Genomic DNA, 24,555 nt, shown 5'->3' on the forward strand with positions numbered 1-24,555 from the left:
CATGGGCCGGCTCGGCAGGGACCGCCCCCAGGCCCGCCCGCTGCCGCGAGGCCGTGCTGTACACGTCACGTCCGGCGGGAGAAGGCCTTCGGGCGATGTGGGAGCGGCGCTTGCTCTGTCCTGCTGATGCTGCCGCCGCCGCCGCGGCTTAGGCCCCCTGCGGGCGGCTGGGGCCGCTGCTTTGTGGCCCGCCGGGAGGAGAATGTGATGAGGTTGGAGCCGGGTGGGCGATGACTAGCGGGTGGTACTTAGGATCCTCTCGGCCGGCGTGATGCTCGCCCCTGCTGGGTAGAGGCTGCCCTGCCTCTCATGGGGCCGGTGCTTCTCTTCTCGCAGCCGCTCCGGCAGTTAGGTTAAAGCCTTCCTGACAGCTTTGACGGAGATAATGGTAGGAACTCCTAAGCTGGATATATGTCCGGCAGCAGCCGCACAGAAAGCTGCAATCTCTTCGGTATACCTATCCATGTTGAGTGTGGCAGAGCGCTGGTCTAGGCTGCCCAGGGAAGTCGTGGAGCCTCAGTAACTGGAGGCATTCAAAACTCGCCTGGAGGTGATCCTGTGTGATTTACTTTGGGTGATCCCGCTCTAGCGGAGGGACTGGACTAGAGAGATGATCTTCAGAGGTCCATTCCAATCCCTGCCATTCTGTGATACCGTGACACAAACAAATCACACGATGCCACATAGACACCATTCTGTGATACCCTGACACAAATCACACGATGCCACATAGACACATGCGAGTACAGAGCTTCAACCCCTCTAGTTTCATAGAATGTTACTTACTACATTCCTCCCAAGCGTGCAAATTGTGCAGGGGGTCAGACTGTGTTTGGAAGTGGCTTGCCAGAAGACTCTGTCAGCAGTTTCTCACAGGAGACATTCAAGTTCACATTGTGGCAATGGCAATGCAGTGTCATTGTTTCCCTGTCCCTTCCCTTTCCATTTTATAGATTGCTCTGTAGCACCTAGTGTCCTACCAAAGTAATTCTCAAATGCTTGATTGGTGGAGCAGTGCTGCTTTTAGCAGAGGGTGCAGCCAGAGCATGACTGCACTTAAACTTGCTGGCTTTGGTCCTTGGCTCCTGCTGATGAGTTTCATCTTAACTTTCCTTAATGTTTCCCTACATTAGCAGTTTTATGGTTCCTGAAAGCATGGGTAGCGGTTCCATAGATGTAGAAGTGTAGAAGGTGGTCTGTGCCATGTGCCTTCCACACTCCCATTGTGGTAAATGAGCAGTGAGGTAAATCACAGCAGAATTACAAAGGGACTTATGCTGAGGAAGCTTTCAAACATGTACCAGGGAAGGTTTAGGGTAGACATCAGAAGAAACTTCTTCAGTGAAAGGGTTCTCAAAAGATTGAAACAGGTGCCCCAGGGAAGTGGTCATATCCCCATCCCATCAAGTGTTTGAAAGATGCAGCAGTGTGGTGCTGAAGGACATGTTTTAACCTCAGACTTGGTAGTTAGATAATGGTTGGACTCAATGATCTTAATTTTTTTTCCCCAACTAAATTCTGTGATTCTATACAGCAAGTCTCAGATGAAAATAATGATACAGAGACATAGATGAAGGTTATCAACATTCAGTTTGGAACTTGGCTTTGTATTTTAATGATTACTTGGAGAAATTAAGGCAGACCTTTGTCTTGTCAAACTCCTTCCTTTTCTCATAATGTGCTTTGCAATTTCACATGCAGATTTTGATGTGATGCATATCCAAAAAAACCAGCAGAAGATAAAGGTGAGAATTAGGTATAACTGAGGCAGTAAAATTAGATTAATCTTGTGCTTGCTACATGGTTCAAACTTCAGTCACAGTTTATGGAATGTTTAAATTTATAATGGGTTAAAAATATAAAGAAGGCTCTAATTAAAGCAGGCTGAATCTGTCTTGCTTGCTCTTACAAGTCATGCACTTGAGGAAGAAGGAAGACTATAGATGAAAGGATTACAGGCATGTGTTGTTCCTATATATGCAGCTTTAATCCAGTGTCATGATAGCATTACAGACTAGATGATGACAGCATGATGTAAGTGATAAGCTTGCTAATTTATCTGTAAAGGTTATGATAAGCTGACTTCACCATGGAAAGGGCTTCCTTACATCCTTTTCCATGTGTGCAGAGAGGCTGTGAACACTTTATGTCCTTATCTTTTGCTGTCAAGATGTTCCTGCTTGCTGGAAATAGAGCCACCTTTAAGCTAATGAAGTCACACTGGGTGTTAACACTGCTGTGAGGAAAGGATCTAATCTAAGGACTTCAAGTACATTAAAAGTTGTCAAATAATTTGTGTGATCAAAGTAATTTGAACACACTGAAAGCTGCATTTTGACATGTTCTTCTGTATGGAAACCAGCTTTTTTGTACCTTGAATTTCAGAGATAGCTTTAAGGTGGTTTGAGTGCACCAAGAGCATAGTCATGTGGAGGACAATCTTCTGGGCACAGGTAAAGTGAGAATAGGTGCAGTGCAACTTGGGGGCTGCTTTCCCATTCATAGTGTCAGCAGAGGATAAAGCAAGTAACAGCAATAGTCATGCTATGATAGTTTAGGCATTCAGTCTCTGTCATTTGAGCAGCCAAGTTCAGGGACCCTGAACTTGCATGACAAAGTGACCAAGGATGCCCAAAGCTCTTCAAGACAGGTGGCTCAGACCCTGACAGAGGCATTTCAGAGGGGTGCTGGGAACGCCTCCCCCACTGCAGTTTCCTTGGGTTCTCTTCAGCTGAGGTGCCCTGAACTTCGCTGTATTAACGCTTTACTGATCCTCAATGCAGCCAGTGATCCAGGAACTCCTATTTGAGATTCCAGAGGCCCCACTGGAGTGTGTTCTGTCTCCTGCAAAACTTGCACAACCCACCTCACCCCAAATAGTGACCCTGGCCGCCCCAAAAGTGAATGCAGATCAAATAATTCAAAGGTTTCTTTCTAAGAATCAAAAATGTCAACTTTATTATAAATTACCTTACCCATCCAGGGAAATTCTCAGCCCATTTGTATGTAAACCCTTGTTGATTGCATGCAACAACAGACATAGATCAAGATCAGGTAAATGATTTAACATTGTTTTGTGCCCTGAACATTGAGATGAATTTGAAGAATGAATATTCCCAAAGAACATAGAGAACAGCCACTAAAGGAATTGGGCTGTTTTGATGTTCTCTGCTGATCATGGCAAAAGAATCTCATCCAACAGAGACCTACAGATTCTGTACATCCTCTTGAAATTATTGAACACCTTAATGCAAGAATTCAGTTCAGATTCTAGAAAACAAAATTTCAAGTTCAGTTATCTGCTTGCTTTCTCTTCCTCCCAGCTCACACTCTCAGCCTTCCAGGCCAGGTGAAGATTCTGTACTGCTTTAAGGCACAAGAGATTGTTTAACTGTGTTAGGAATACGACTGGCATAATAGTCATAATTTCTCAGCGTGGCAAGGACCCCAGCTGAATTCATGTGTTTCACTTCCTTGTTATAGTGAAATGCATTTCCATGCATATCAGTTATCTTGCCTGCAAAAAAAAAAGCAAAGAAAAATAGTCCAGCAAACAGCAGTTGGAAATAATCTATTTTTTAGTACAGGTGATATAACTAAGTGAAAAACAATGGTCTTTGGCATACACATGCCTGTCTTCAGATGTGATTTATCTTTGTTCCTACTTTAAGTGCAGCAATCTTTATTGACTAAAATCAAATAACTAATGCTTTCATTTTCCTTCAGCAATACTGAAATTCCTTCTGTTTCAGGAAAAGGAAAACAGCCCCTTATCTCTTATGGATTTATCATAATGCTTCCTGAGTACTTTTGATGTTGGCCATGGACAAGAAGGAAAGAAAAACACTAAGTTCCAAGTAAAAGCCAGGGTAAGTGTGCAACAAAATCTAGCATAGTCTAGAAATACCTCAGTTGGCTTTAAATGAGTTTCTACAAATCACTGGAGGTGTTCAGGAGGAGAGTTGACAGGGTGCTTGGTTGCATGGGTTAGTTGATTAAGTGGTGGTGGATGATAGGTTGGATGCAATGATCTTGAAGGTCTCTTCCAACCTGGTTTATTCTATTCTATATCACATGGCACAAGCAACACAGATCTTTATGCAAGCTACCTGAGCAAGATACCTACATAATGAGGCTAAATACAGCACTGTGCTGCCCCAGATCCGTTGGGATTTTGAGCTAACCTGTTTAAAGCTATCCCAGTTATCAACACCAGAGATTGCAGAGGAGTTCAATAATGTCATTGTGAAGCCTGACAGAATTTAGGAGATCAAAGCCCACAACTTGAGCATGTGGTGGTAAAAGGTCTATCAACTTGCTGGAATGAGTCCAGAGAAGGGCAACAAAGTTGGTGAGGGGTTTGGAACAGAAGCCCTATGAGGAAAGACTGAGGGAGCTGAGATTGCTTAGCCTGGAGAAGAGGAGACTCAGGGGTGACCTTATTGCTCTCTACAACTACTTGAAGGGAGGTTGTAGACAGGCAGATGTTGGTCTCTTCTCCCAGGCAGCCAGTACCAGAACAAGAGGACACAGTCTCAGGCTGCGCCAGGGGAGGTTTAGGTTGGATGTTAGGAAGAAGTTCTGTACAGAGAGAGTGATTGCCCATTGGAATGGGCTGCCCGGGGAGGTGGTGGAGTCACCGTCATTGAAGGTGTTCAGGAGGAGACTTGATGGGGTACTTGGTGCCATGGGTTAGTTGTTTAGGTGGGTTGGACATGATGATCTTGAAGGTCTCTTCCAACCTGGTTTATTCTATGCATGAAATTCTATTCTATAACACTGTACAACAAGAACAGACTATAATAATACTGCAATTTATATTCAAATGGCTGTCAGTGACACTATCCATAAATTCTCGAACTTTATTAGAATAAACCTTTATTAGAATAAACCAAACCAGGTTGGAAGAGACCTTCAAGATCATCGCGTCCAACCCATCAACCATCCAACCCACCCAAACAGCTAACCCATGGCACCAAGCACCCCATCAAGTCTCCTTCTGAACACCTTCAATGACGGTGACTCCACCACCTCCCCGGGCAGCCCATTCCAATGGGCAATCACTCTTTCTGTATAGAACTTCTTCCTAACATCCAACCTGAACCTCCCCTGGCGCAGCCTGAGACTTTTTACCCTTTAGAAAGGTGAAGTGGCTTGTGTTGGCCAGAGACCACTAACCTTACTGAATTACATACCTGACTCAATTTTGGAGTTTGTACATCCAAAGAACAATTGCATGATTTGGCCCACTTATGTTAAGAATTAATGTCTGCATATTAAATATGTTGCTACTAATACATTACTGCACCCAGTGAGTAGGTCAGCATGACTTTACTGGGAAATAGTAGCCAATAGAGCCAATAAAAAAACCACAACCAACTTATTCTGGAGAATATTCAAATTAATATACCCCAAATGCTGTGATTTGGCTTATGTTATTTGGCAATTATTGGCTATATTACTCCAGGGCAAAACTGATCATACCATGCTTTCCAGAGCATAATTTGCTGTCCCTTCCCAGTTACTGCTGATTGCAGTGGGCTCAAAGCTTCTAATGAGTTGTGGCTATTTAAAAATACAAATTTACTCTTCATTTTTCTTTTCAAAGATGTGCTTGGAAAGTCTTTTTTTCCCCCTCTAAGAAAGCATAAATAACTTCACATTGACTTCAATTGATTCAATTTCCCTTAGCTCAGAATTTTCAATGCTATTAACTTACCTCCCACAGCATGCAGAATAGCTTCAGGTGCACATGTATCCCATTTCTTGCAGCCAGGACTGGCAAACACATAAGCAGATGCCTTGCCTTCTATAAGCTGAATGATCTGTCACAAGTAGAGTGGGAATCATTTGCAAAGGATCTAAGCATTCAGAAAAGGGTAAAAAGGGCACTGGGAATCAGGGATCAGATGAGCTGATAAGGAACATCAGCCATTTCCTTTCAATTTAGAGCTACAAAGCTATGGTATATTACCATTGAGAATGATCATTATATCTGAAGGGGGCCTACAGGAAGACTGGGGAAGGACTTCTCAGGATCTCAGGTAGTGATAGGACTAGGGGGAATGGAATGAAGCTGGAGGTGGGGAGATTCAGGCTGGATGTGAGGAGGAGGTTCTTCACCATGAGAGTGGAGAAACCCTGGAATGGGTTGTCCAGGGAGGTGGTCGAGGCCCTGTCCCTGGAGTTGTTTAAGCCCAGGCTGGATGAGGCTCTGGCCGGCCTGATCTAGTGTGGGGTGTCCCTGCCCATGGCAGGGGGGTTGGAACTAGATGATCCTTGTGGTCCCTTCCAACCCTGACTGATACTATGAAATACAGTCTACAGGATGATAATCTGCTTTTAGCTTCAGAAATAAGAGTTCCCCTCTTGTGTGAGTACTATAAAACAAAGCACAAAATATCTCAATGTTGTCTTGGTGCTCTTTTGGGCTTTGCACACATTGAAGAAAAGACATAGGAGGGTCATTGCAGTGAGGGTGGTGAAACACTGGAACAGGTTGCCCACAGAGGTTGTGGATGCCTCCTTCCTGGAAGTGTTCAAAGCCTGGCTGTGTGAGGCCTTGAGTGGAAGTTGTTTCTGCCTGTGGGAGGGGGGTTGGAACTAGATGATCTTTAAGGTCCTTTCCAACCCAAATCATTCTATGAATCTGAGCCTGGTTTTGACAAGCTTCAAAACCTGCAGCAAATGAGTATTCCCTTTATGGAGGGAAGTTTTGCAAAGGTAGTATCACTGTGTGCTTCTACTTCTATCCTTTCACATGTGCTGCTAGATAGTTTGAACAAAAACTTCATGAAGACACATAGAAGGAAATGTCTAATAATTGTGATTACATCAAATTCTTATATAGTCATCCTGGTCTTACAAATGTTCATTTTCTCCCCTAGAAGCAGAACACTGGGAAAGATGAAGCTCAGCCATGACCAGCATGACCACTGTTACAAATATACCTGTACCAAATTGTCTTTGCCTCATGTCAGACTGAATGCTGGGAAGATAGGTAGTGCTGGGTCAGGAGGAGGAAGTCAACTGTACATTCACAGAATCACCAAGGTTGGAAGAGACCTCAAAGATCATCAAGTCCAGCCTGTCACCACAGACCTCATGACTAAACCATGGCACCTTGCAAGCAAGCTAATTATTTCTATAAAATTCTTTTCCTAAAGGTACCACCTCCCAATAAAAAGAAAAGATCTGGAGTTTTCCTACCTTGTTTCCTGCTCCTCCAACTCTGATAACACTGTCTGGATTCAAGGCACTGATGCAGTCATTTACAAGGGTACTACTGTGTGAACGGGTGGTAACGATTATGTGTTTCCCAGCAGGTGCCTCTGTGAGCTGAAATCCAAAGGCACCTAAGCCCAGGACTCCCCAGATTGTCCTGCCCAACACTGCATTAGCTCCTGCCTACAACAAAAAAAGGTACACATTTCCAGGTTATGGTCAATCCTGGTGATCAGCATTTAAAGCATAAATGGACTTAATCCAGTATTAATATTATACTCCCTGATAGGCAAAGAGTCTCTGTCAGGGAGTACAATATTAATAGTGGGTTATACAGTTAAACAATGGCACTTAAGAAGAACCACTCTGGAACCCAAAGTGAGAAGCTGGCTCTTTTCCCTGCTGAAGTAATCACATAATTTACCCCTTTTTGATCTGTGACATTGTGGTGGTATATTACATCCTGCCTCCAGTGACTGACAAGTTCATATTTGTATGTTTAGGTATTTGAGGGCACAAATCTATACTTGAAAATATCTTACTTTTAAATGTTTGGTCATATGCATCACATAGTACATACAGAATCAGCTCAAGAGCTTTGTCTTTACAATTCTAGTAAGTTTCATTAACCAGGATGCATGATGAGCTATCCCCTACCCTCCCAGATAATACTGAAACACTCTCTAAACATGTAAATGCCTGGAGATGCCCACCCTGGACTTATACCTGAAACCTAACCCAGCTGTCAGTGACATGGTTTCCTAAAGGATGCAGATTTATGACCTTAACCAGGCATCACAAATGCACCTAGTGCAAGGATTAACTGCAGACTTTCTAGCAAAGACTGCCAGAACACCCATCTGTACTTGGTTTACAGTGAATACTTTATATGTACTACAGTAATGGGTACAGTACAGATGTAATAAGTACTGTATCAGTGTATTACACAGCCTTGGGATGCAGTATGGCTCTTAGTAGACCCCTGAGATTCACTCAACCTTGAAAATGTTGAGGGCTACAAAGATCATCAGGGGGTTGGAGCACTTCCTGTGAGAGTTGGGGCTGTTCAACCTGGAGAAGAGAAGGCTCTGGAGATACCTTAGGGCAGCCTTCCAGTACCTGAAGGGGGTCTATTAGAAAGCTGAAAAGGGACTTTTTACAAGAGCTTGTAGTGATAGGATGAGGGGGAATGAATTGAAGTTTGAGGAGGGTAGATTTGGATTGGATGTTAGAAAGAAATTCTCTGCAGTGAGGGTGGTGAGACGCTGGAACAGGTTGCCCAGGAAGCTGTGGATGCTCTCTCCCTGTAGGTGTTCCAAGGCCAGGTAGGACAGGGCCTCGAGCAACCTGGTCTAGTGGAAGGTGTCCCTGCCTGCAGCAGGGGGGGTGGAACTAGATGATCTTTAAGGTCCCTTCCACTCCAAACCATTCTATGATGTATTTAATAAAAACAACATCACCTTATTACAACACTAACTCCACTACACACTGCTTTTGAGAGCATGCTGACTACAAATAGCTTAGAAAGTGACAGCTGGAGATCACTTACTGCTTTTGAACAAATCAATGCATTTAATACCTCATAGTTGTAATATGGCTGGTTAATAACTCCTGCTATTGCTTTGCCTCCATAAGCAATTCCAATTAAAACTGTTACGTGGTCAAGGAGACCTGTACAGACATAAGATGAATGTATGCTTAAACAATAGGAAGGGTTCATATTTAACATAATGTCTTCAATAAAAGCCCACAAATCAATATGCATGGTGGGATCTTGAAACTGCAAATACCAACCAAGATTTTCAGGTATAAGAAGTTAGCTGATACACATCAGAATGTGATGACATTCTTCTATAACTCTGTGAATTCTTTAACAGTATTCCAAACTAGTAATATGTTGACAGCTGCACATCTTCATTTTAGAGTCTATGGCTATGGACCCAATTTAGGCTGTGCTGAAACCAGTTTCTTCTCAGTACCTGAGGAAAAATTGGATTTAGGGGAAGATGATCTCAGGTAGTGATAGGACTAGGGGGAATGGAATGAAGCTGGAGGTGGGGAGATTCAGGCTGGATGTGAGGAGGAAGTTCTTCACCATGAGAGTGGTGAAACCCTGGAATGGGTTGTCCAGGGAGGTGGTCGAGGCCCTGTCCCTGGAGGTGTTTAAGCCCAGGCTGGATGAGGCTCTGGGCAGCCTGATCTAGTGTGGGGTGTCCCTGCCCATGGCAGGGGGGTTGGAACTAGGTGATCCTTGTGGTCCCTTCCAACCCTGACTGATTCTATGATTCTAAAAAATTCCATAGAAACAGAAACAACACCAGCCTTAGGAAACAACATTGTGTGTAACTTCTCTCATAAAGCTATCTCCATATACATGCTGCTTTATTACATAGCTATAATTATGTTTTTAAATCAGCAGAATTAAAAGAGAAGCCAACCTTCAGTGTACTCCTTGGTTCCATCCAAAGGATCAACCCATATCACAAGCTTCAAAAATAAGAGGAAAATGAACACATATAAATCATGTAAGTTACCATGCACAGCATATAGTTTAGAGGTTTGGGGTTTTTTTACTTATGCTGTTAAGGAAATAAAGAGATTCCAGTTTTTAACATTATGATGTGCCTGAAGCCCACAACAGCATTTTACACTAAAGCTTAAAAACTGACTATAATTCAGCAGGTAACTTCATAGAGGTATGAAGGCTTAAACTGCAGTTAGGAATTACATTACCTTTTTATGTCCAAGTAGATTCCTTCCAAATTAGTTTTAATTACAAGTTGTTAAAAAAGAAAAACACCAAACAAGTTTACATTTCCCATTACTGCACACAGGGATATGCAACATTTCCAGTTCTGGAGGTGTGATGCTCATGACTATATGTTGAGTTAAAAAAATGGGCAATAGTGAAACAACTTCTTTTCCTAACACATTCTCAGCTAAAATCAGTAAGTAATACAGTGTTAAATATGGAGACATGCATAACAATTCCACATTACCTCTTCCTCTTTAATTCCCGAGTACTGAGCAGGACAAGCTTTCTTCAGTATTTCTTCACAGTGGCCATCTTCAATTAATTCCTCACTCACTTCATCACTAGGCAGTTCCTGACAAAAGGATTCTCAAACTTAACAGAGGTGTTGGGTTCACCTCCATTTGCCTTAGAACTGTGGATTTGCTTGCTGTGTATTTGACACAACTAATGCAGTGGAAAGGTGAAATGGCATGGGAGTACCATTGAAAAGAAAGACAAAATACACACAAAAACCCCACCACACAAATCAACAAAACAAAAACCACAACAACACACCAGGATTACTTCCTAAAAGCTGCCAAAGGAAATCCCCCTGCAAGCTACAGCAAGTTACATTGTTAGTATGATATAAACTAGGTACTTACTTCTTCTCCTATGATCGTCACCTTGGGAAACTTCCGTGCCAGGGAAGCACAAATGCTCATTTGTACCAGTCTGTCAGCTTTGGTCTGCAAGTCATTGGCTCCAGTCTGTCAAAGGATGGGCAGGCATTTGTGTATTTTGAAACAACTTTGAACAGATCAATGCATTTAATGCCTCATAGTTGTAATAATGGCTGGTTAATAACTCCTGCTATTGCTTTGCCTCCATAAGCAATTCCAATTAAAACTGTTAGGTGGTCAAGGAGACCTGTACAGACATAAAATGAATGTATGCTTAAAAAAATACCCACCATCACTACAGTGGCTTCTATGTCCTATTGGAGAGTCTACCCTGTATTGATAAAGGTCTGATCTGATAAATCATCAGCCTAGTAAGTGATCCTGAAAGAGGCAAGCTGAAAACTGAATGAAGCAGAGCTTCCCTGGATGACAGAGAGCTAAGATAGACTCCTCTAATATTAGCACAATATTTACATGTTGTGTTCTTGCTGCAATTGTATTGAGTATGTATTTGTGCAAATACTACACCAGGTACAGAATAAATGAACACAAGTATGAACCCAGGTACTGTACAAGATGAGGGGAAAGCAAAGCCTAAGATGTTAAGAGGAAGAAGTATTTTAAGGCATGGCTTAGTGGTATTATGAAAGATGAGAAATATAGGGAAGGTGTTAGGAAAAAGTGATTTAAAGGTTCAATTAATCTAGCTTGCTTAAGAAAAAATTATGATGCATAAACTTCTAAATAGTGAACAATTCCTTAGTCCAGTAGAAAAAGACCAAAGAGGGACAGAAGCTAACTAGTGAAATTGAACTGGACAGTAACATTTTTTTCCAGCAAAAATACTAGAGAGGGAACAGTAGATTTGGTGTCTCAAAATGGTATGAAAAACTCACTGAAGGTCTTCCCAAAAGATGCAGTGTAGCCAACTGCTGCTAGATGGGTTACAGTCATTTTTTTCCTCAGGCACTAATAACATGCTGCAGAGTGGAAAGAGGTAATTTATTAATACTTTCTTGCATTAATCTCCATATATCTATGAATGGAGGAGTCCCTTAGGTCCAGACACAGAATCTCAGGAAGAAATAGTTTCCTTAGTGTAGGAATTAGGACAGCCACTTCATCCAAGGATTTGCATCTTAGCTGAATCAAACAAATTGTTTTGTCCACTTGTATCTTGGGACATGAACATTCCTTTATCCAGCTACAGAAATGAGCCATAGGAATGGAGTATTCTGTTTGGAATCATGTTATGGGTTAATTTTTGCATGCCCAAAACCTACTCTGTCCCTTATCCAGTTGCCTATCTTTATGATATTTGGTATTTTTCCTTGAATTTTCCCTCTCATCCCCTAATAATTTGGCTGAATTTGTCACTGACTTTAGACTTGCTAAGATCAAGGTATTGCAGAGAATGCCCTTTGTTCCAGGACACCAACCTAATAAACCAGTACAAAGTAGTTCTTCAGAGCAGTCATCAAAAACATAAGCATGGCTCAACAAAACATCTACCTACCAAGCTGGGTTTAAAAAAAAAAGAAGTAAAAATGATACAAGGAGAAGCAATATACATGGAAAGCTTAATGTTGACCTGAGGGGGAAAGAAAACTCTGGACATCAGGAGAAGGAGAGGACCTAGCTAAAAATTCAGATGTCCTTGAACCGTTTTTCCTTATCTAGATAAATGGATGGGAGGTCAGTGTGGCAAGGGAAAAGGTGGAAGATTGTCTTTCTAGCTTCTCTAAAGCTTTCAGTAAGGCTAGCTGGAATTGGTCTGACTGCACAAAGGGGATGAATGATGAGAAGCAGCATTTTCTGCCCTTGTGCATCTCTTCTCCCCAGGCTGTAAGGCAGTCTGAACGCTGGTCTATCTACAACTACCTGAAGGGGGGTTGTAAACAGGCAGAGGTTGGTCTCTTCTCCCAGGCAGCCAGCACCAGAACAAGAGGACACAGTCTCAGGCTGCGCCAGGGGAGGTTCAGGCTGGAGGTCAGGAGGAAGTTTTACACAGAGAGAGTGATTGCCCATTGGAATGGACTGCCCGGGGAGGTGGTGGAGTCGCTGTCACTGGAGGTGTTCAGGAGGAGACTTGACAGGGTGCTTGGTTACATGGATTAGTTGATTAGGTGGTGTTGGGTGATAGGTTGGACATGATGATCTTGAAGGTCTCTTCCAACCTGGTTTGGTTTATTCTATTCTAATCCAAAATTAATCAGAGGCATAGTACTTTCAGTAGTTAGAAAATAGCTATGGAAGTCAACGGGAAAGATACATTATGATGAATTCTGACATGTATCCAAAGCTTGTGTTTTGTGAGGAGACTCAGAACAAAATTATGGTGTGTTTCTTTTAAGTGTGCAAGGATTCTTAAGACATACTGGCCAAAAGAGACTTCTTCAATGCTCTTTTAATCCTTTAATAAAGAATGTTTCTTGTATCAGAGAGGTGAGGACTGTGTTTCTTTTCCCATTTGCTCATCTTCAAAAATACTAGTCTGACCTGTATTTAACTCAGCATTAATAAGAGAAATTAAATTGGAACAAAGTAAAAGCAATACCTTCTCCACTATCCCCAGGTCTCCTGTAGCCATTACATTTCTAACAATTGTAGCAGCTTTTTCTGCAACAGAATACGCAGAGGCAACCACACGCATCAGTAGAGCTGGAGAAGCCATTCTGACTGCTGAAAAGAAACAAAGAGCAAACTTGTACATTTCTCTCTTGGAGAGAAGACAGGAAGGGAAATATTTCACATAACATTCCAAACACATACAGCCTAAGCTGAGCAGGAAGAGGCAAGTGGGTTACTGCCAGTACTTCGTGGAGAAGAGGAGGCTCAGGGGAAACCTAATTGCTGTCTACAAGTACCTGAAGGGAGGTTGTAGCGAGGTGGGGGTTGGTCTCTTCTGAGGCAACCAGCACCAGAACAAGAGGACACAGTCTCGAGCTGTGCCAGGGGAAGTTTAGGCTCAAGGTGAGGAGAAAGTTCTTCACAGAGAGAGTTGTTAGCCATTGGAATGGGCTGCCCAGGGAGGTGGTGGAGTCACCATCCCTGGAGGTTTTCAACAGGGGATTGGACATGGCACTTGGTGCCACGGTTTAGTAGTCATGAAGTGTTGGGTGACAGGTTGGACTTGATGATCTTTGAGGTCTCTTCCAACCTTATTGTTTCTATGATATTGATGTGACCTCAGACAACATGTTTACAGCAAAGGCAAACAGCAACGTTAGAAGTATCAAGAGGCCAAACTGAGTGGATTTTTAAGAACCTTTTTAGCATTTTAGAAGCACTGTACAGGTATCTCTAAGGCTAAAAAAAGTAAGGCAATTGTGTAAGTACATGCAAAAAGCACAAGTTGCTGCTGTTAATTATTATTTACTGCTTATGGATGGGATCAAAGTGCTCTGTAAAATAGCCAAGGTCCATAACCCAAGTGTCTGTGGGCTGTCTTGGACTGGTAACAATGGTTACCTGAAAGCAGCTCTCAAACAACTAAAGATAAAGAGCAAATGTCTCATAGGAAGACAGATACTATGTTAAATGTATACCATCATGTGAACAAGTTTACATGAAGTAAAATTGAATGTAGTTCATTCCGAACTGAAAACATCTGGAAGGTGAGCACTTTAAAGAGAGAGAGTTAAAAAAAGCAGCATACTAGATGGGAATTTAGGATTAAATAGTTGAGCTCAAAAGAAGGTTAAGATTTTGTGCTACTCATTCTTCATTTGACTTTTGACTGCATATTTGATCCTGCTTTGTAAAATTAGGTTAAAACGTACTTAGTTGTTTTAAAGGCTTGATTTATTTAGCCATCGCGTGAAAGAGGCGGCCGTGCACGGCAGGCACAGCTCCCTCGGCCGCGGCGCTGCTTAACTCACCTTCTTCCGTCTTGCCTTCCTCTGGAGTTCGGCGGTTTCCCTGGCGCTCCTCCAACAACCGAGGTTATTCCTCGCCCTCTCCTCCCGGCGCCGCTCACCTGCAGCGTGCGGGGCGGTCTGAGCTCGCCGGGAGCCCTTCCTGTCCGTCCCCTGGCCCAGCGATGAAGCAACCAGAACCGAAGTCCAAGCTCCGCCGGGCAACTCCTGCGGCAGCAGCAAGCCCGACACTCCTTACCCGCGCCGCGACCTCTGCTCCGGCTTTTTCAAGAACTTGCGCTGGCCACGTCAAGGGGACGCCACCGTTTTCACAAAATAGGCTAAATCTGCCCTAAAGCCTCGGGAAGCGTTGAAAGGCTCTCCTGCCCCCCCGCCCGGCCCGACGGAAGGCCTCCGCGGCGGGGAGAAAAACGCGTTGCAGCGAGACATGTCCTTCCCCGCGGCCCGTCGCCGGCGCGCCGCTTAGTGCGGCGCAGGCGGAAGTGTTTCCCCAGAGCACGTCGCAGGCAGCCCGTGAAGATGTTTAGGGCCTGCCGGGCGCCGCTACTGGCCCGCGCCCAGGCGCGGGTGGTGCTGCGGGCCCAGGCGGGGGTCTCCTATGGCTGGGCGCGTTTCGCCGCTTCGGAAGCCAATAGCCAGCAGCCCGTGGCGGAGAGCCGGCAGGACTCCCAGTACCGAGACACGGTGCTGCTGCCGAACAGCCGCTTCCCTGCGCAGCTCCCGGGGCGGCTGCAGCCCGAGACCGAGCTGGAGACGCAGCAGGTAGCGACCGGGGCTGGCTGGCTTGCCCAGGGGGTGCGTGGCCCTGCCGCTGCGCTGGGGGCGCGGCGACACGTGACCCGGCGGTGGAGCCCCGGCCCTGGGAAGGAGGGCGAGGGTTGGTGGTGGTGGTCGGGGGTTTATATAGGGGCGCGCCTTTGCTGTGATCACCTTCTTACGGGCCTGGCTTTCGTGGGTGCCTGGACAGGCTGTCTGAAGTGAGCTGGGGATCTTTCGTCGAGTTATTTGTAGTTCGGGTACTCTCAAGTTCGTTACAGTTTTGTTGGGAGAAAAAGCAACGATTCTGCTGATAGTGGAGAGCCAGAATAAGAATGTTAAGCTTAATCTTATCCCGTCTCAGGTTTTTTAAATGTTTTTAAACTTGTGTGTAAACTTGTCTTGTGTTACAGTGTCAAATTAACTTTAAGTATTTGTCTGTTTGTTTTTATTCTGCGTTTTACCATCTATCTAAAATCCAGACATTGTTGACGTGCACAGACCTGTGATGATTTGGGGTGTTTCCTTCTTGTCCCTACAGAAGTGTGGCTTTTCGGAACTATATTCATGGCAAAGGCAAAGGAAAACAAAGCAGGAGTTTTGTCTGCATGATGGACCACCTTATGCCAATGGAGACCCTCACGTTGGCCATGCTTTAAATAAAGTAAGTATTCACTCTTTCATACTCTACAGAAAGTGTTTATCACTTTAAAACAGTAATGTGCTATGTGTTCTCCATTCCCATGTAAATCAATAGCACTTTAACGAGCTTGGTATTTTGCCAGACAATGCTCTTCATAAGCAAATGATTTGGTTAGGTAGGTACAATCTGGTGCCATGGTGATACAGATACCATGCCACAACATAAATGCCATATACCAGTCTATGGTGCTTATAAGTTGAGTGCTTATTTATGAGGCTGAATGTCTCAGTAAAAAGAGAACATCTTTTCAGAGAAAGGAATTAAAGGGAATTCATTCCTTTGCAAGATTAAATGCACTTATTTATGCCATGGGTTAGCTGTTTGGGTGGGTTGGATTGGTTGATGGGTTGGACATGATGATCTTGAAGGTCTCTTCCAACCTGGTTTGGTTTATTCTAATAAAGGGTTTATTCTAACGTGGCACACATACACAATATGGGTTAATGTATATTGCTTTATGTGTGTATGTAATAATCTTACTGTATTGCAGGGTTGAGCTGTGCCCTGTTGGTCTTTTTTCTCCCTTTGAGTATTTTGTAAGTTTGTTCTGTTGCATTTATTTTATGTGGGTGGCCTCAGTGGAACCATGGTGACTAAATGTTGGTGCCTTTTAAAATGTAATTTTCAGCTTTGAAATTTGACTCCTAAATATGTTTGGATACATTTAGATTCAGTCCTGAGAGTGGCAGCATTCCATATTCTACAAGGTGGGAAAGGCTAAAATGCAACCCATGGCTTCTTCCAGGACTAGTGCCAGAGCCTGGCCTTCTGAAAGTGACAAATTTTCATAGGTGATCACTTATACCAAAAACCAATAATCACAGTATCACAGTATAACTAAGGTTGGAAGAGACCTCGAGGATCATCGAGTCCAACCTGTCACCACAGACCTCATGACTAGACCATGGCACCAAGTGCCACGTCCAATCTCCTCTGGAACACATAATATGCACTAGGCCAACACTGTAGGTCTAGCTCAGTGTTTTAAAGATGAGAGCAGGTAATATTTGTTCCCTTCAAGTCTTGCAGTTTTATAATCTGCATCTTTCAGTTGTACTGAATGAATTTCTTTGATGAGAGGTCCTCTGAGGCCCTGCCAAACTACAGAGTGATGGGGAAGAAAATTCACGAACGCATAATCTCACGTGCAAATACAGCTTGTGGCCTTTTATAGTTGTTTGGTTGTGGTTGTTGGGGATTTTTAATGAGATGATCTTAATAATGTAGCTATTCTGTGTGGGGAAGCTGAAGTGGTAATAGACCTTTGTGTCTTTTTAGATTTTGAAAGACATCACTAATCGTTTCCATGTGATGAGAGGTTATAAAGTCCATTACGTGCCAGGGTGGGATTGTCATGGATTGCCAATTGAGCTGAAGGCATTGTCAGAAGTCAAAGGAGCTGAAAATCTTTCACCAATGCAAATCCGACAGAGAGGTAACCCCCTGTTTGCTGTATCTTTATAGAAAAGAGCTGGTTTAAGGAGTTTTGCATCCTACTCCTGTTTTGTATGTGATATTTGTGATAGCTTTTCTGCTTTATTGTTGGCTTTTATATTAGCTGTTGGTGACATTTTTTGTGGTCACTGTCTGTGTGCGCTGAGACGATTGAGTACAGTGTTGTCTTATGAAATGGGATAATTGAATACAGGCTTAATTTGTTGCTGTGATGAACACACATTAACATTGACTATGAGCTTTAAAAAAGGAAGGCAGAGGGTTTGGACTTCTGCTTTGCTTAACTGTGTCGTGGCCTTCAAGTGTATTTATCAGCTCAACAGTCTTCTGTTGTTTGAAGATGGAATGTTATGAGGAGCTAAAAAGATGGATGTAAAAATCAGGCTTCATCAGGACAGCTTGTCTCTAGGTTCCTGCTGTTGTACAATATTTATCTGTCAACTGTTTTTAACAATGCCACAAAACTGTGGGGGTGATCCTTTCAGAGGAAGTTAGTCTGTGTTATAGGGAAATTGTCTTGAAGAAATCAATTCAAACACCATGTGTATTGGATCACGCCAATATTCAGCTGCAAAGCTGCTTGTGATGAGCTATGTATGCTGCCCTAGCTTGAAGCTGTGGCAATAAAATAGGGGAACTTCTTTTCAGGTGCATGTTGCTTTGAAAAGTTTGGATTCTCCTCAACAGAGGTGGTTAATCCTCACTCTTGTTTCACCTTATGTCAGAATATATCTCGAGAAATCGTTCTTCATGACTAAATATATGATTTCTTTTTCCCTCTTCCTTACAAATGAAATTTATATTCTAGAGGCATCTGTGGTTTATCTCTCTATATTACTCAAAAGGTGTCACTCCTGGATTTGGGTTTTTTTTATGCTTTGCAGTCATTTTATGTAACTGCTTCTCTGAAATAAGTCCTTTTTGAACCATAATAATGTATTTTGTCCACATCAATAATCAGTGCATAGCCTCAAGATGTTTGGCTCAGGCCTTTCTAAAAAACTGTCAATGGCATATTTAAAATGGTATTCTGTTGATCTGAGTGAGCTAAACCGTGTGCCTAATGGAACTGTTCCCTTCAGCCAGAGAATTTGCAGAAAGAGCAATTGAGAAACAGAAATCTGCCTTCATTCGTTGGGGTGTAATGGCAGACTGGGCTAACTGCTACTACACATTTGATCCAAAGTACGAAGCAAACCAGCTGAGAGTCTTCTATAAAATGTATGACAAGGTATGTTGGACTTTTCTTGGAAGTGTATTTTGATTTCTTAGGTGTTTCACTTCTTCTAACTTCCTTTTCCCACCTCCCTTTTCTCTTTAGGGTTTCATTTATCAGGACTATAAACCTGTTTTCTGGTCCCCTTCAACCAAGTGAGTGTAAACTTAAGCTACACCTTCAAAATTTTGGCAAGGATATCAATAGCTTTTCGTGTTCTAAGTGTGTTAACTTATGCTTGATCTCTACCCAGAACAGCCTTGGCTGAAGCAGAGCTGGAGTACAATGAGCAGCATGCCAGTCGCTCCGTGTATATGAAATTTCCCCTGCTGAAGTCACCACCTAAGTTGGCTTCTGTGATAGGTATGACTTCTGTGTAGAGTTTAAGACTGATAGCTTTTTATTTTTGTGTGCTTGTTAGAAGTATTTTACTTACAATTATAACTTACATCTGTAGATGGATCATCCCCTGCTAGTGTGCTGGTCTGGACCACGCAGCCCTGGACCGTGCCAGCCAATCAAGCGGTTTGTTACATGCCAGATTCAGCGTATGTGTCTTTCACTTGGTTCAGTGATCTGCATCAGTCCTTATCAATATTTATCTGCAAACTTAAAAGTGTTATGTACTACCACTGCATTTCATTTAAGGCATCTTTTTGTGTGTGTGGGTTATTTTAAGTCACATAATTGTGAAGCTTTGCTCTGTATCTCCATTAGTATTTTAAGCTCTCTTTTGATTTTTTTTTATTCTTTAAAGTTACTTCTTCCCCATGTTGCCTTATTTTGAGATTTAATTAATTGGAAATAGAATAGAATAGAATAGAATAGAATAGAATTAACCAGGTTGGAAAAGACCTTTGAGATCATCGAGTCCAACCTATCACCCAACACCATCTAATCAACTAAACCATGGCATCAAGCGCCCCATCCGGTCTCTTCCTAAACACCTCCAGGGATGGTGACTCCACCACCTCCCTCGGCAGCACATTCCAATGGCAAATCTCTCTTTCTGTGAAGAACTTCTTCCTAACATCCAGCCTAAACCTCCCCTGGCACAGCTTGAGGCTGTGTCCTCTTGTTCTGGTGCTGACCGCCTGGGAGAAGAGACCAATCCTCCCTTCAGGTAGTTGTAGACAGCAATAAGGTCTCTCCTGAGACTCCTCTTCTCCAGGCTAAGCAACCCCAGCTCCCTCAGCCTCTCCTCACAGGGCTTGTGCTCCAAACCCCTCCCCAGCTTTGTTGCCCTTCTCTGGACACATTCCAGCAAGTCAACATCTTTCCTAAACTGAGGGGCCCAGAACTGCACACAGTACTCAAGGTGTGGCCCAACCAGTGCTGATGTAGATCTTAAAACATATTTTGCTGTCTTTTGAAGATGGAGCACTTAAGCAATTTGTAGCTTTGTGGTGTTTGTAATTATTTATTATCACAAATATGTATTTGCATTGTAGATATTCAATTGTCAAGTGTACAGCTACTGGTGAGCACTTCATTCTGGCTGCAGATAGAGTCGAATCTACAGCTGCTGTTTTGGATATGCAGTTTGAGGTTCTGTCAACATGTAAAGGTAGGTTTTAATAGTGTTAAGATCAAGTTGCTTAGCTATCTGCTTGTAGGTGTCTTAACACTGCTTCAGTTTTGATGTATCAATTTTATATATATGTTTTGAGAACATTCATCACTAAAATAATACAAAGGGGACTCTGTCAGGTAGTATTACAGTATCACAGTATCATCAAGGTTGGAAGAGACCTCAAAGATCATCAAGTCCAACTTGTCACCTCATAACTAGACCATGGCACCAAGTGCTAGGTCCAATCCCCTCTTGAACACCTCCAGGGATGGTGATTCCACCACCTCCATGGGCAGCCCATTCCAATGACAAACGACAATGACTCTCTCCGTGAAGAACTTTCTCCTCACCTCCAGCCTCAACTTCCCCTGGTGCAGCTTGAGACTGTGTCCTCTTGGTGTGCTGTATATCTCCAATTTTCATCCGTAGGTTTCAAACTTCATTAATTTGCCTTTACCAGTGATTCAGTGCTGGAAACATGCCTGTCTAAAAGAGGTGGCAGTGGTGGTTTCTAGGACTTTGCCTTCTCAGGTTCTTTTGGTATGTTTCCTTGCCTTCTTTTTCAGAGGGGAAAAATTCATCCTTTTCTCTGCTGAAAAAACTTGGGTATATCTAGTGATAGAATTGAAAGTGGTCTTCTCCAAAAAAATCCACTTTTTGAATCATGTGTTTTGCAGGTGAAATACAGCAGTAGAGCTGAAAAGAATATTAGAACCTCTTTGTTCTATCTTTCCATAAGTTCAGTAATTAGTTACATTCATTATCTTTCTGTATTTCTGCACCTGTCTCACAGCAGTTCCTAAAAACCTTTCTTCCAGGAAGAAAGCTTCCAGTGAAAGCCATTTTGTCATATGAAGCATTGCTCAAACTGTGATAGCTTGATTTTCAGCAAGGCTTTGCTACTAAGGGTTTTTTTAACCTTAAAATGTCACTAGCTTAATTTGTGCTGCGCTCTGGGTGTGTAACTTAGAGAATTTAAATGAATTGTTCATGATTTAATTAGTCCTTAGTGGCTATAGACTGCTGAAATGTTAGAGAGATTTCTTTCCAAAACACTGAGAATAGCAGTTCTCAAGGAAAGGGAATGCATGGAGTGTCTGTAGATGGAATGTCATTACTCTCTAAGGTAGAAAAGCAGCTTTTTCTCCAAAGGAAATTTCAAACAAGCAAAAAAACCCCAAAACTCAAAAAGCTACCAAACAAAAACCCCCAACAAACTGTGTGCAAGTGTAAAATACAGAGAATTTTGAAACACTTAAACAGGGACCCACAAATGAGAAAGAAATAACACATCTAAACTATATCACTTGCTGCTCAATCGTTCCAATTCTGCTCTGATAAAATAAGCTGAATGCATGAATTGTTCCTCTGTTGTCTCTCCTCTTGGTTTTTTCACCCCCAGGTGTAGATTTGGCAGATGGCTCCTGTGCTCATCCCACAATTCCTGGCAAAGTCTCTCCTCTGTTACCTGCAAATCATGTGACAATGTCAAAAGGAACAGGATTGGTTCACACAGCCCCAGCTCACGGTATGGAAGACTACAGTGTAGCTTCCCACCATCAGCTACCCACGGTACTTCATTTATTCAGCTGTTACTCTTGATTCCCTGCAAGTGTTTGGTCATGTGAGCCCAAAGTGCTGTAATTTGTGCATAGAATGTTTTGAAGCATGGTTGGTTTGGGTTTTTTTCAGGTGGTAGAGCTTTTCTTGGGGATTGTTTGTTTGTTGTTTTTCCCTGTTAATTTTAAAAGCCACTGAAATACTAAACCAGTGGCGTGGTGTAAGGTAGCTGTGCCGTACCTGCACATACAACAGTACTGGTTTCTTCCAACATGTAAAATTCACTGGCCTAAGGGATTACTAAATCTGAAGTGTACTTAAATGTAGCAATTCATCAGAAAAGTAAATACTCTGCAGAGTACTTAACTTTTTGGGGTTTTTTATACCAGAAAGGTAATTAATTTTCATGTGCTATTTTATTGACATGCTCAACATCCTTGTTTCAAGGACTGCTTTGTGGATGAGAGTGGATGTTTTACTGAAGCTGCAGGTCCTAAACTTCAAAACAAGAATGTTCTTGAAGAGGGGAATGAAGCTGGTGAGCATTCCACGTTTAGCCATTTTTTACTTTCTCAGTTAACGTTCCTGCAGGTGTGTTTTGAGGGTTCAAACTGAACGCATCTTGACTCTGGATGCGGTATGGGCACTCTATTAGGTGTTCACTGGGGAACGGAGTTAACAGGTTAACAGGAACAGCATGTTCAAATTGGAATTTAATCTTGCCTCACCTTCTCTGTCAGTAATTCAGATGCTTCGAGCAGCTGGGAGTTTGTTAAAAGAAGAAAAATACGTGCACAGTTACCCATATGACTGGAGGACTAAAAAACCAATGATTATTCGTGCCAGCAAACAGTGGTTTGTGAACACAGCAAATGTGAAGGCTGCAGCTCAGGTACATAATCTGTTTTATTATGGGACATTTAAAGGCAGCTGATGCCATTTGGAACCACAGAATCATCTTGCTATAGCTCACTCTAGAATACTTTAGGGTTTGCAAGCTGTAGTTAAAGGCATAGAATTGTTTCACTTGGAAAAGACCTCTAAGATGATCAAGTCCAACCATCAACCTAACACCATCATGACCATTAAACCATGTCCCAAGGCACCACATCCACACACTTCTTGAACCCCTCCAAGGATGGTGACTCCATCACCTCTGGTGTTGGGTGACAGGTTGGACTTGATCTCTGAGGTCTTTTCCAACCTTCTTGATTCTGTGATTCTAAAGGATTAATTTGTAGAAGTGGTGATTGTTGTCAGTTTTGTGTCAGTATTGATATAATACAAGATAGTCACACTGACCTATTTGTTTTGTGCTTACAGGAGATTTGTAAGTTTTGTAGAGTTATTTTTCTCCCCCAAAAATAAAGTATTCCAAGTAATCAATCCAGAAGACACCATTTTATTACTAGTAAAAGTATCTTTGTGTTCTGATAGCATTGCATGGCCAGACAAGGTTTAGTTGTCATGAGGTGTTAGCTATTGAGTAATAGGTTGGACTTGATGATTTCTTAGGTCTTTTCCATCCTGGTTGGTTCTATGATTCTATGACATCTTTGTTTGCTGCCTTATTATTTTTGCCACAATCCTACTTTAAATAACTTTAAACAATGTTTTTTTTTCAATGTGCAGTGCTCTTTCAAATCGTGTACGAATCAGCACCCTTAGGTTGTCTTGGTAACAGTGATTTCACTCTACTTAAGGCATGGAGTGTTTATTCCATATTCATCTTTATCTAGAATGAAGGAAACCATCATGATCTTTGCTAGATGAATCTTTAAGGTCCCTTCCAACCCAAACTATTCTATGATGGTTATTCAGTGGGTTTGGGAGCGAGTGGTAGCTCACACTCTGTAAACACAGACAGCAAGATGGGCTTTGAAAGTAGAAAGCAACACAAGACACCAGGATCTATTGAACTTCAGGTAGAGATGCCAGTGCCATTTCTAACCTTTAAAGTGTCTGCTAGAGAATCAGAGCTGGCAGAAGGGCATTGTTTGCTCTCTGAGGAGATGTACAGTACATACAGTGGTTGAAGGACATTATTGAACAGCAGCACGTGGTGAAGTCAACAGAGAATGTGACAGCTGCCGAAGAACGTGTTACTCTGTACTGGAGGTGGTAGACCTGTACCTTTTCATAGTGGTAGCACAAACAGTGTTTGAATGCTGAAGCATGTTCAACAATTCACTTGTCTACTTCATAGGAAGCAGTGAAAAAAGTGAAAGTTATTCCAACATCTGCAGTGAACAGAATGCTGGAAATGCTGGACAGAAGGACCTTCTGGTGTATATCACGGCAAAGATGTTGGGGCGTTCCTATCCCTGTTTTCTATCAGAAGAACACAGGAGAATGCTTGATAAACAGGTATGAGAAAACTCAGCCAAATACAATCCTTTTCTATCTCTTCAGGAGTGTTAGAGTTCTGCTTTTACCTCTTTGGTGGACAGAGGCCTTCAATTGTGAATATCCTCTTAAGAGATGGTTTCCTAAAAGTAGTATTATGGAGGTCCACATTCATTTCTGTAGTTTTTTTTCTGTCTTGGCTTAAGCTACACCATTTTATATATCTTAACCTTACAACCCTTTGTGCAAATTCATGATGACTAATAAGATTGCACAACAGCTGAAGATGAGCTTAAGTAGAACTGTTGCAGCAAGTGGCTTTTATTCTGATGTTGAATAAATGTACTGCAGAGTCCAGCGTGTTTTCCAGAGGCTGGGCTGAGCACGTAAGTGTAGTAGTAGGTGAAGCTTAGGGTGTGGACAGCGG

The 24,555-nt window shown here is 42.6% G+C and overlaps 2 protein-coding genes and 1 long non-coding RNA gene across 9 annotated transcripts in view; 2 read left to right on the top strand and 1 right to left on the bottom strand.

Annotated features, from left to right (window-relative positions):
* The first annotated feature begins 84 nt into the window (after positions 1 to 84).
* LOC137448712 (uncharacterized) lies at positions 85 to 10,234 on the top strand. Of its 3 annotated transcripts, none has more exons than XR_010989203.1 (5): positions 85 to 212; positions 1,702 to 1,745; positions 3,753 to 3,869; positions 6,888 to 7,422; positions 9,641 to 10,234. It is a non-coding gene; the product is annotated as an uncharacterized lncRNA (long non-coding RNA). The 3 variants fall into 3 exon arrangements; XR_010989205.1 differs by having other exon boundaries at positions 9,644 to 10,234; XR_010989204.1 differs by lacking the exon at positions 1,702 to 1,745.
* BPNT1 (3'(2'), 5'-bisphosphate nucleotidase 1) lies at positions 2,921 to 14,965 on the bottom strand. Of its 5 annotated transcripts, none has more exons than XM_068153506.1 (9): positions 14,523 to 14,965; positions 13,199 to 13,320; positions 10,624 to 10,728; positions 10,224 to 10,331; positions 9,663 to 9,711; positions 8,774 to 8,895; positions 7,210 to 7,407; positions 5,720 to 5,825; positions 2,921 to 3,517 (listed from the first exon to the last, which is right to left on the bottom strand). In XM_068153506.1, the coding sequence occupies exons 2-9, from the start codon at positions 13,313 to 13,315 to the stop codon at positions 3,369 to 3,371; spliced, it is 954 nt and encodes a 317-aa protein (XP_068009607.1). In that variant the 5' UTR covers positions 13,316 to 13,320; positions 14,523 to 14,965; the 3' UTR covers positions 2,921 to 3,368. The 5 variants fall into 5 exon arrangements, with proteins under 5 accessions (XP_068009607.1, XP_068009605.1, XP_068009608.1 ...); XM_068153504.1 differs by having other exon boundaries at positions 13,199 to 13,323; XM_068153507.1 differs by having other exon boundaries at positions 8,804 to 8,895; positions 13,199 to 13,323; positions 14,523 to 14,962.
* Positions 14,845 to 24,555, top strand: part of IARS2 (isoleucyl-tRNA synthetase 2, mitochondrial) — a 36,730-nt gene continuing 27,019 nt past the window's right edge. Inside the window, exons 1-12 of the mRNA XM_068153503.1 lie at positions 14,845 to 15,281; positions 15,817 to 15,939; positions 17,257 to 17,413; positions 18,516 to 18,664; positions 18,755 to 18,804; positions 18,903 to 19,012; positions 19,107 to 19,197; positions 20,101 to 20,216; positions 21,625 to 21,794; positions 22,230 to 22,320; positions 22,523 to 22,674; positions 23,989 to 24,149. Coding sequence (XP_068009604.1) covers positions 15,039 to 15,281; positions 15,817 to 15,939; positions 17,257 to 17,413; positions 18,516 to 18,664; positions 18,755 to 18,804; positions 18,903 to 19,012; positions 19,107 to 19,197; positions 20,101 to 20,216; positions 21,625 to 21,794; positions 22,230 to 22,320; positions 22,523 to 22,674; positions 23,989 to 24,149 — 1,613 coding nt within the window. The 5' untranslated portion in view covers positions 14,845 to 15,038. The remainder of the gene's footprint in view (positions 15,282 to 15,816; positions 15,940 to 17,256; positions 17,414 to 18,515; positions 18,665 to 18,754; positions 18,805 to 18,902; positions 19,013 to 19,106; positions 19,198 to 20,100; positions 20,217 to 21,624; positions 21,795 to 22,229; positions 22,321 to 22,522; positions 22,675 to 23,988; positions 24,150 to 24,555) is intronic.

This window comes from Melanerpes formicivorus, unplaced genomic scaffold (assembly GCF_026170545.1).
Source record: "Melanerpes formicivorus ecotype bairdi unplaced genomic scaffold, bMelFor1.0.p_v2 SCAF_26, whole genome shotgun sequence".
NCBI classification, from domain to species: domain Eukaryota; kingdom Metazoa; phylum Chordata; class Aves; order Piciformes; family Picidae; genus Melanerpes; species Melanerpes formicivorus.